The sequence below is a fragment of the Eschrichtius robustus genome, chromosome 1 (assembly GCF_028021215.1).
Source record: "Eschrichtius robustus isolate mEscRob2 chromosome 1, mEscRob2.pri, whole genome shotgun sequence".
Lineage (NCBI taxonomy): Eukaryota > Metazoa > Chordata > Mammalia > Artiodactyla > Eschrichtiidae > Eschrichtius > Eschrichtius robustus.
The window spans coordinates 36,155,023-36,167,458 of NC_090824.1; the positions used below are offsets into that span (position 1 = coordinate 36,155,023).

General features: G+C 35.4%; 1 protein-coding gene across 9 annotated transcripts in view; it reads right to left on the reverse strand.

Moving 5' to 3' along the window:
- FUT8 (fucosyltransferase 8) overlaps positions 1 to 12,436 on the reverse strand; it is a 318,121-nt gene that overhangs the window by 103,440 nt on the left and 202,245 nt on the right. For all 9 annotated transcript variants that reach the window (XM_068543987.1, XM_068544009.1, XM_068543973.1 and 6 more), the window contains 2 exons: positions 9,589 to 9,704; positions 9,310 to 9,472 (listed from right to left, as the gene is read on the reverse strand). In XM_068543987.1, coding sequence (XP_068400088.1) covers positions 9,310 to 9,472; positions 9,589 to 9,704 — 279 coding nt within the window. The remainder of the gene's footprint in view (positions 1 to 9,309; positions 9,473 to 9,588; positions 9,705 to 12,436) is intronic.

Consider the following 12,436-nt stretch of genomic DNA (forward strand, 5'->3'; position numbering starts at 1 on the left):
TAATTTAATATAAAATTAATAATGTGTTAGTTTTCTTACTATTTTATAACTTTGCTTGCCAAGAATTACATTACCATACAGTATGCCTTCCTCATAACTGGAGAAACTGCATATCAGCCGATCATCAGCTGATAGGTAAGTGTTTTTTTAAATTTAACAATGTTTCCAATACTGTATTATGAATATGACTGTAAAACTGTATGCCATAAAAATTTTAAAACAATTCATTTATTAGTGTATAGGCTAGGCTACCATGAAGCAATCATATTGATTACACTACCTCCTTTAAAGCAATCATTGCTGTTACAGGTATAATGCATGTATTGTTACAGCTGCACATGAATGAATTTTTTTCATGTTATCTTTTCATTTTTGCTTTCTAATGTTAGTAATACATATAATATCTTCAGTGTTTTGTATCATATAAGACAGTATAGATGTAGGTACTAACAGACAATTCATCTTGTAAACAGAGGACATAAACTTCCAGTATAATAAAGATAGCACAGTGCTGTAAATGTATTTCCTCTTTTTTATGATTTCCTTAATAACATTTCCTTTTCTCTAGCTTATTTTAAGACTACAGTATATAATACATATAACATACAAAATATGTGTTAATCGACTGTTTATGTTATCAGTTAGGTTTCTGGTTAACAGCAGGCTACTAGTAGTCAAGTTTGTGCGAAGACAAAAGTTATACGTGGATTTTTTACTGTGCAGTGGATTGGTGCCCCTAACTCCCGCATTTTTCAAGGGTCAGCTGTAGCTCTTTGCTAATCCAATAATGTTTAGACATTACCATCCTGCAAAATTTGTCACCTTTTAGCCAAAGACATGAGGATAATCAAACAGAAAGTTTCAGTTGTGGCCCATTACTGGGAAACATGGTGCCTGAAAACCATTCTACAGAGATTCTGGATTTTCAGTGACTCCATTCTCAGATCAGATCTCCTAGAGGTATCCCTCAAGCTGGTAATCTGGATGTCTTGGTTTTGACTATGAAGATACCAAAAAATCTAGGACGTGGGTCGTGAATCTAAAGGCCTGAGGTATTAAAGCCTGGGAAATACAAACCCAGGCAAAGTACCAGCAGAATAGTGCTAGTCATTTGAGGGTAGAATACACATGCCTGAAGATAAGTGATAGACTAGACCAACATCTATGACTCTAAGAGAAAGCCAGCTATGACAGGCATCAAAATCTCTTCTTCAAAAACTGGGCTACATTTATGTTCTTTGCATTTTCTGTTAATTTTTCTATTTTTATACCTTAATATTCACAGAACTTTTTTTACACGTTCTAGTCTGTCTCAATTACGCCAATGAAGAACCACAAGGAGAGTATTTTGCTTATACCTGATTCAAAATGTTGAAGAGGGAAGTTCCCCCTGAGGGCCAGCACAGAGCAGATATAATTCAAGGAAGAAAAGCCCAAGGTGAAGGAACTGACATTTATTAAAGTAAATGTGACTAAGGGAGGCTACACCACAGAGCCTAATCCATAGGTAAATATGGATCAAGGGCAATACTTCGGTTTGCTCCTGGGGCAGAAGTAAGCAGTGCAAAGGATAAAAATGTGACCAGGAGACAGATAGGCAGACAATGCTCCCACTGCCTCCCATGTTGTCTCAGGGGGAATTTTAGAATACCACCATTCTGACAGCTCACATGGGTGGAGAGGAGTCCAGAAGGGCAACAACAAAAACAGCTCATACCACCACATAAGGCAATAATTATGCTATTTGGTGGGTGATATCCCCTAGGCTTATGTTTAGGCTCCAGATCTTCCTATTGAGCACTGTGACAATCTCCCCTTACCTGTGCCTTCTTTGGAGGATCTAAGAATTTTCTATTTGTATCCTCTTACAGGACTTTCCTTGTGCAGGTCTGACTAGAGTCTACCAGAACCTACAGTGTGTCAGTGACTGTGGAAAGTGTTTTATATATTTTCCCACATTTAATCATCACAATGCTGTAATACAGCAATTATATCTCCACGTGTAGAAGAGAAAAATAAAGCTCAGAGAAGTATTTAGCAATTAAGAGAAAGGATTTTAGAATAGAACAGCTCTGCCACTTACTTGCGTAAGCTATCTAAATTCTCTAGGTCTGAGTATAACTTTATTTATAAAATGAGGAGGCTATCAATATTACTATGTTGACAAAATAAGATAATGAATGGAGAGTCTTTATCACAGTGACTGGCATGTAGGAAATCCTTAGTAAGTAGTTATTTTTAATGTCAAAATAATTCTTCAGTTTGGAAACCACACCCAAGGAGATGTAAGGTGGGGGCAGGCAAAACAGAACTAGGGCCACAAGATGAGACACACTTTTGCACCTGCAGGTTCTCCTCCCAATGCAAATTTTATTTTAGGGGAGAATGTTCCCTTACACAAGATGGAGAATCACAATCTGGCTGATAGAGACTAAGTGATAAGAAGAATAAGGACCACTTCATATGACAATGTCTCCCTTTGTCCAAGGATATTAAGAGAAATGCTCTAGTACCACTTAAAAATAACCCTGGATTCCTTAGTAGAAAAACAATCATACAAAAACATTTTGTCCAAAGGAATCAAAAGCTGGAGAACGAGTATCTACATTCCAGCTTAATGTAAGAATCAATTAAATCACACATCAAAGAAATTAAGTGTGTATGTAATGAAACAAAAAACAAAGAATAATAGATTTGAAGGTTCACAAAACTATTCAAGAGTGAAAATTTCAATTCTTGGACCTTTCAAAGACAGTTGAGTAGAGGCTACCTTATAAAGAGAGTGAAAACACAAGCTACTGGACCACAATGGTTATGACCAGCAATTCTGATCAAATAGATCCATAAGCTATTAACCTACAAATCTTGTCCTATAACCAGTCAGATATTGTACCCCTTATCTGATTTGAAGTGCTTTTGTTACATAGTCCCCTACACACAGCAGCAAAAAGCCAATCAGCTTAATTAGCCATAAGTATCATTCATCATTTTGGAAACACAGATGATCTCAGTCTTAGCAAAGCTGCTTTACATATTACTGATAATGAGATGATGCAAACCAGGCAGGAGTGATGAGATTGCTGCTTTACTAGATTGTTTCTCAATAGTTTCAGTCAACTTAATTGAGAAATAGCTCATCAGTCCTGTGAGCCCCCCTGTCCTTTAATAATTAATATAATTTAAAATAAGAAAGAAGCAACTCCAGTAACTATTTCATAAACTGGTGTTTGACACCATAAAGATGACAAAAAGAGCCAAAGCGACAATGATTAAGTAAATGTATCTCTGGACAACCAAAAAGCGTGATAAGACAAACTTTCCATGATACCCTCAGAGGTTGAGGGTCAAATCTATGAGGCTGTAAATCCAAGCACTGAGCCTACAACTAATACATAAATCATAAAACCATAATGACAAAAATAATCACTCTCAATTGCTGATTTCCCTCTTGCTATTTCAAAGAGACAGGCCAGGGTCAATTCATTATCAATGACATCAAAAGCACCAGGTAAATGTGACTGTATTACTAAGAAGTATGGTCACATACAATCATTAGAATGAAATCATCAACTGAAAAATCAAATAATACTCATGCTTGAGATCTATACAGCAGGTAATAATAATATGCTACTCTGTATTTATTTATTATACCATCAGCCCCTCTAAATTCTTAAAAATCCTTCTAAAAGACAGAATATTACTAATTAACTAGCAGTTGATCACTCAACTGTAGCAGCAGGCAGGGATCAAGCTCTACTAGATACTAGCTCTCAAGTAATAGGCTAATCAGGTCAATAGCATTTTGCTAAAAATCTCAGGTGAGCTGAATCCCAAATCAAGTATGATATTTGGCATCCAAGCTGCATTAATGACAGGTATTTTGAGTAATGAACAGTGGGAGCCACATTCTAGAAAAGAAACATGGTCCCCTCACTAAAAGGAACAGCATCAAGTGGGGAGGAAAAGAAGAGTCTTTCCCCACAGTTTACTGATAGGTCCACTAATCTATAGAGAAATGTGATTTTTTCCAAGAAACCTAGACAACCTCTATCAGTGGTAAATGCATAAAGAGAACCAGGGATTCTGTAGAGCCTTAGTTCTCAAAGACCAGCAACTTCAACATCACTTACGAATGTGTTAGAAATGGAAATTCTCAGGCCTCACTCAGACCTACTGAATCAGGAACTCTGAGGATGGGATTTAGCAACCTGTGTTTTAAGAAGCTCTCCAGGCGCTCTTGATGCCTTGCTGAAGTTTGAAAACCACTACGGTAACAACAATGACACACAAAATTTCTCAACAATTTTGGCTTCCCTACTTTCTAATTTACCTATGTGTTGAGAAGAGGCTGTTGTGAGATATGCCTCTCTTTATCAGATGATAAGTATTGAATTTCAAATATCTTCAATAATATCTATGACCACGACTTTACAAGTTAAAATGTTTGGAAACTAAATTTTTCTACTTAGTATGACAATTGAGGACATTAGCAATATTTGTGATTTACTCAACATTTAGTTTTTTATATTAGGGTTCTAGGAAATTTATTTAGAAAATAAATAAGAGTTCTGCTCCTAAAATTGACTTAGTTAAAATATACCTTCCATAATAACAGTGCAATAAACCATTCATATTTTTCACACGTATAAAAAGAAATCTAATATACACTAATAAACATATATAAAAGGATTTCTGATTTATATACTTTAAGTATGGTGTATTACCTTTCGAAGAATTAAGATGAAAGACGTGCAATTTTACTTACCACATTAAGCTATAAAGGTCTAAGAGGCAATAAAAGCTGAGTATGAAAGATGTGTAAAAAGTAAGGATACATTTTTTTTCCTTTTCAATATTAAACTGAAGTCCCAGTTTTGTCGGTAAAGCAAGTAGATAGATTGATTCCAAGAGCTCAGGGTCATCAAAAGAAAATAATATTCCGTATTCACTTTACTCTTTCTCCTCTCCTTGCAAGGAGAGTAGCACCATGGAATAAGACATAAGATCTAAACCAGTTCTCTGACTCTAACAACCTTAATAAGTTTATGATGAGGCGATGCGGGGTTTTTTTCCCTCAATTTTAACAAATTTTTAGATGCATTTAAGAAACTACGGAGCAAACAGTCCATAAAATGTAAACAAACGATTAGATGTATTTGCTAAGCAACACTATTTTTTATCATTCACATTCAATTAAAAGAAAGTCCATACTTCATTGCTTAGAATCAGAATTACACTCCAAATCAGAAACATTATGATAGTTTTATTTTTAGTGATTCATGTATAACTGAAGTCTCAAGACTACTTTTAGATACAGGAATCACTTAAATCCTCCAAAGCAAATCAAAGATGAAGTCAAGGGCACTGAGTACAAAAATCCTTCTATGTCAGGTTTTCTTCCAGTCCCACCATGCTTCCTATCAGCCCATTTCCTTCCCTATATATCCTTGACTTCTAACAGATACTCTCTGTTTTGCAGAACCCACTGTTAAAATTAACTGGAGCTTCCAGTTTTATTCAGAGGTAAATGACTTTACTCCTATAACTAGCCCTTCATACCTTTTGGGATTCTCAATTACAGGAGAATATTTTTACCTCAATTATTTAATTTTCTTTAGTTGCATAATATTCACAAATCTTTCAATGGAACAGGATTTTGTTTTTACAAAGAGGTACAAAGTAGAGGGTGAAATAATCAAAGAATGCACATACATGCTTCCCCAGCAAATAAAAAAGACATAACTTACTGAACGCTAACTAAATAATGAGTGCTTAGTACTGCAGGGTAGAGAAGAAACTGAAGTTAGAGTTCCAGTCCTCAGGAGATTACCCTTTGTCAGGGAAAAAAGCCAAATTACTACAAAAGAAACAATGATGCCCATTTATGAAAGCTGTCCTCCCAGGAAAATACAAGTCCTCAATTACTTTTGAGTCCCCCCATCTCCCTACATTGGATCAGTTACCAAGTCCTGCAGCTTCTATTTTGCATGCATTTATCCCTTTCTACTCCTACTACCAACTACCCAGGTCCAGAAGCTCATTATCACTTATTTGGACTTCTGTAAAATCTTTCTCATTTCCTGACAACAGATTTTCCTTCACACGGCTCTCAGAATGAGCTTTCTAAAATGCACCAGTAAGTCTTGTATCCAGAATAAATGAAGAATGCTTATAGCTCAATAAAAAGAAAAAAAATTCCCCCCAAATTAAGCATGTGATTTGGAAAAGACACTTTACCAAGGATGATATATGGATGGCAATTAAGCACTTTAAAAGATGCTCAATATCATTAGTAAGGAATTGCAAATTAAAACCATAATGATATACCACTACACTCCTGTTGGAATGGTAGGAGGAAAATGTAACAATTGACAATACCAAGTGCAACAAGGATACAGAGCAACTGGAAATCTTACACACTGAGAATACAAAATAATACTACCCTTTAATGTCTTACGGAATTAAACATTCACTCCATACATCAGCAGTCCCCAATTTTTTTGGCACCAGGGACCGGTTTCATGGAAGACAATTTGTCCACAGACAGGGTCAGGGGGAGGGGGGTTCAGGCGGTAACGCAAGCAATGGGGAGAGGCAGATGAAGCTTCGCTTGCTCGCCCGTCACTCACCTTGTGCTGTGCGGCCCAGTTCCTAAGGAACTGCCATACATGACCCATCAAACCCACTCCTACGTGTTAATCCAAAAGAAGTGAAAACATGTTTCCACAAAAACGTGTATGTTAACATCTATAGTAGCTTTATATATACATAATCGCCAAAAAATGGAAAACCCAAATGTGCTTCTACTGGTGAATGGATAAACTAACTGTGGTAGGTCCATACGATGGAATATTACTTAGCAATAAAAAGGAATGAACTACCCCATACACAAAACAATATGGGTGAATCTCAAATGCATTATACCAAGTAAAAGAAACCACACTCAAAAAACTACATAGTGTGATTGCATTTACATACAATTCTGGAAAAGGTAAAATTACTGGGGCAGGAGACAGATTGGGTGACTGCAAGGGACTGGTGTGGGGGTGGGGCGGTGCTGACAATAAAGAGGCAGAAGGAATTTTCTTGGGGTGGTAGCAGTGTTCTGCATCTGGATTGCAGTGGTGGTTACAAAACTATGAGCATGTGTCAAAACTCACAGAACTACAGACTAAATTATGTACATTTTACTGTAAATAAATTATGCCACAATAAAGTTGATTTAGAAAGGAAAAAAAATGAGGATCAGTGTTTCTATCAGAACAAAGTTCTAAGATAGAAAGAAACCCCTTCTGAAGAAACAAAAGCCCATAAATTACCTCTCTATAACGGATGTCTTTCTAAACCAAAAAATAATGAGTGATTCAAAGGGAAATCTGAACAAGAAAATTGACAGACTCAACCTCTAACTGATTCTTCAGAGAATACAGACTTTCAGTCCAGAGACAACTTGTACACTATGATTTGGGCAAGTGTAAAAAGAAAATGGGGATTTTTGTGTACTGTAAAAATCACCAGAGACAAACAAAAGTCTGTTTTAATTTTAATTCTTACACTTATCTTGGAAATTACCAGTAAGACAGCATATTCTACATACATACAAATCCTCTCTATTTGTACATTCATTACTTTAAAGGTTATTTCTCTAATGTTTGGTTGTCCTTTGCTCATTATTTGTATCACTGCATTCTAATCTGGCTGCCTGGAGTTAAATTACTACCCTGCGAAGTTGTATCCCAAGTTCATTATAATTTCTGCTTAAGACAGCAAAAGAAATCGACTTGGATATTTTGGGTACCTTTCCTTTTTTGTTTTCAGTGAAATATTATTATTTAACATTTACTAAAAGGTAGTGTCAAGAAACATAATGTATTTAAACCGGAATTCAACTCACAAAAAACTTAACATTGATTTACATCAACTTTTCAGGGCCCAACATTTTTCATTTGTACATGTTTTCCAATTTCTACATATAGTCACAAAATATATGCACAAAATAATTTATAAATAATTATTTTAATTTGGAAGAGACCAAACAATGAAATACTCAAGTAATTAAATCACTCAAACTTTAAAATTAAACATTCTATCAGTAGCCAAGAGCCAAAATTATCCTTTAAATACCATATAGTCTGCCCAACTCAAATCCTCTTCAGATCTACACTTTCCTATAAAACTGCAATAAGCAAAGCACACAAGCACACAGTTCCTAATAACATAACTTTGGTGCCTAGAATCAGCTTAGGGTAGAGAAGAATTAAGGACAGAATTAGTATTTGGTCTAGCGGTCTAAGTATGGCTTGATTGCAAGCTAAGCTAAAAATTTCAAAGGGACTGCCAAATCTGTGGCCTAATAAGTCAATGCCCCTTGAAATTTATGCTATCTTATTGCTGTACATTCACTAATGCTAAAATGATTCCAATAAACTGACAGATTTTATTTGTAATTTCACTTAAAACAGCAGAGCAATATTTCAAAATCACTACAATATTGCTGCTGATGTTAATATATATGAATCTGTTGGTTGTGGGTAATTCTTTTCCTCTTCACAGTGGTAGGCTGTGTTAATACAACATGTTTTCTTCTACTGTTCACTAATGAGATAGTAATTGCCATCAGAATCCTACTGGGAATACAGACTTGCATAAATAATAGGCCTAAGGACAGGTTTTACATATCTATAATGATTCTCAGATACATTTTGTTCTGCATGAACACACTGGCACCGAAATGTGTCCTTTCCTATGGAGGATAAACTCCATATTTTCAGAAATGTGCAAACAAGAGAAACAAATTTAACTAGGCAGATTTCAGGTTCTTCTTTCTAGCAACTAAATGGAAGAGCAATTAACAGAATGCTCCTTTTTATCAAAAACTTATTACCCTTTCACTAGAAACCCTAAAAAGTTGCTATTTTAAAGTTTTCAATGCTTCAGTTAGAAACATAACTGGCAGACTTAGTATGAGTTCCAATGAATGTACTGTAATGTAAAACTGTACACATCACTTCAAATATTGGTTGTATAATAAGGAAGTTTAAAGAAGATATTTTAATGCATTGTTGGCTGACACCACTATCTTCTGAGTTTATTTAGGGTATAAAGATTTCTAGAAATTCATTTAAAATAATATTTTCTGCTGATGAACTGCATTTGGCAATTATTGTCCACTGAGCCCTCAGGTACTCTACTGCTTCTAAACATGGTAAGTATCATTTACCATTCAGCAGGGAAATTAACAAAAGTTCCCATTTCCCATTCTTAGATTATAATCTTTAATAAACCCCAAAAGAAATGTAAATGTAGTACCTTTCATGATGTCCCAAATCTGACAGAAATTCATCTGCATGTCTTTGGAGTTCATTTCCTTCTAAATTCTTTAATTTCTTCAACTCACTTTGTAGAAAAAACCAGAGCTCTTTAGCTCCATTTGCAATCCTCCTCCTTAGGATTTCATGATCCTTCCCTAGACCTGCAGTCAAAGAATAGAGAGCATCAGCATTTCCAACATTTTGATGAAAGGAAATTTTCAATTGTTTGTGCTAATGTCAATATATTGAAGAGGAAAAACAATGTATCATTACCTACCATTTCTAGTTTGTTTCTTATAATTTTCAATCTGTTCTTTGGCCTTCACAAGCTGCTCTTCTAAAGCATGAACCCTTCCTGAAGCTGGGCCCTGATCAATGGGGCCTTCTGGTATTCTGTAGTTCAAGGAAGAAAATGTAAACATTTAGCTTATAAATTATGCAACAAAATACATATTTACTTTGCAAAAACATTATTTATTGGTGACTCTAGAAGTCACTGGACCATATCATATATTAGAAGTCCCAAATGAAATTTTCTCTCCAAAGCTATAGGGTAAGATGTAAACACTGGAATGAAACTGAACAAACACAGAAAAAAATAATCTAGCTCAGAGATGTATGATCTTCTAGGAATTAAGGAACCTTTAGAACTCTCTCCTAAAAACTTTCATCATACAACTTAGAATAACACCATCAGTGGCAAAGTGATCAATTCTTCATTAGTGCTGAGAATAACAAAGTTGAAGGAGAGGGTGACAAAAAGGCTTAAAAGGAGTAAGAAAGCACATAACTGAACCTGTGTCTATGTTCAAATATCAAATGCAAATTATTTCTAAATTAATTATAATATCAGATATAAATCTGTGTTCCGATTCATGAACTCATGGCCTTAGATTACTAAGCATGGGTTTTATAAAGAAGGGAAAGACAAGAATAGAAGATGAAGTATACCAGAAAAAACACCTGAAAATTAATGTTCTGTTTATGTCAGGAATGAAAAATATCAGTCCATAATACAAAATGTTGGAATATAGCAGAGGAACTCCAGGATCTCTTGCTTATATTATCAACCTGTACAGCTTCTTTCCAAACTGTACTTGTTTCTAACATATTTTGTTTTTATGTGACTTTTGGAAGTATTCTGTACACCATTATGGCCATAAAAGATATCCACATCCTAATCCTGTAACTTGTAATGCTACCTTAGGTAACAAAAGAAACCTTATATGTGTGATTAAGTTAAGGACCCTGAGATAGGGAGACAGCCCTGGATTACCCAGGTGGGCTATAATTGTAACCACAGTGTTCTTATAAGAGGGGAGTAGAAGGAAATTTTATTACAAAAGAGGAGAAGGTGATGTGGTTAATTAGTTTTGAAGATGGAGGAAGGGGTCATGAGCAAAAAATGCAAGGAAGGCATCTTTAGAAGCTGGAAAAGGCAAAGAAACAGATTCTCCCCTAGAGCTTCTCTAGTGAATGTGGCCTCACTGACACCTTGGTTTTGGCCCAGTGAAACTTAATTTCAGATGTCTGCCCTCCCAAACTGTAATAGAATAAATTTCCATTTATTCTGTTTTAAGCCACAGAGTTTATTGTATGTGTTACAGCAGCAATAGGAAACTAATACATATACATATATTTACATACATACATACATATACATATATACTTTTGAAAAAATATTAAGAAGATTAAATAATGGCTGATTTTTCTTCCAAAATCTATTTAAATGAGAAACTGCCTCTAAAAGTACGAAGCACAGTGTCTGTCAATAAAGCTTAACAGGACTATTGTATCTGGGGTCAGTCATTCTACAGATGAGCTGTAATATCAAAATGCCTGGGATATCTATTCTTACCATCACAATTCATTTTTGGGAAACAATTTCTAAATTATACTTGGCACAACTTAAACTTAGCTATCAACCTGAGGAGAAAACTAATACGAAGAGGGCAGACAGCAGAAGCAAGAAGAACTACAATCCTGCAGACTATGGAACGAAAACCACATTCCCAGAAAGACAGACAAAATAAAAAGGCAGAGGGATATGTACCCAATGAAGGAACAAAATAAAACCCCAGGAAAACAAGTAAATGAAGTGGAGATAGGCAACCTTCCAGAAAAAGAATTCAGAATAGTGATAGGGAAGAAGATCCAAGACCTCTGAAAAAGAATGGAGGCAAAGATCGAGAAGATGCAAGAAATGTTTAACGAAGACCTAGAAGAATTAAAGAACAAACACCTAGAAGAATTAAAGAACCAACAAACAGAGATGAACAATACAATAACTGAAATGAAAAATACAATAGAGGGAATCAATAGCAGAATAACTGAAGCAGAAGAACGGATGAGTGACCTGGAAGACAAAATGGTAGAATTCACTGCCATGGACCAAGATAAAGAAAAACGAATGAAAAGAAATGAAGACAGCCTAAGAGACCTCTGGGACAACAGTAAACAAACAAACATTTGTATTATAGGGGTCCCAAAAGGAGAAGAGAGAGGAAAAGGACCCGAGAAAATATTTGAAGAGATTATAGATGAAAACTTCCCTAACATGGGAAAGGAAATAGCCACCCAAGTCCAGGAAGTGCAGAGAGTCCCAGGCAGGATAAACCCAAGGAGAAACAGGCCAAGACACATAGTAATCAAACTGACAAAAATTAAAGACAAAGAAATATTATTAAAAGCAACAAGGGAAAAATGACAAATAACATAAAAGGGAACTCCCATAAGGTTAAGAGCTGATTTCTCAGCAGAAACTCTACAAGCCAGAAGGGAGTGGCACGATATATTAAAAGTGATGAAAGGGAAGAATCTACAACCAAGATTAATCTACCTAGCAAGGATCTCATTCAGATTCGATGGAGAAATCAAAAGCTTTACAGACAAGCAAAAGCTAAGAGAATTCAGCACCATCAAACCAGCTCTGCAGCAAATGCTAAAGGAACTTCTCTAAGTGGGAAACACAAGAGAAGAAAAGGACCTACAAAAAGAAATCCAAAACAATTAAGAAAATGGTAATAGGAACATATATATCGATAATTACCTTAAATGTGAATGGATTCAATGCTCTAACCAAAAGACAGAGGTTTGCTGAATGGATACAAAAACAAGACCCGTAT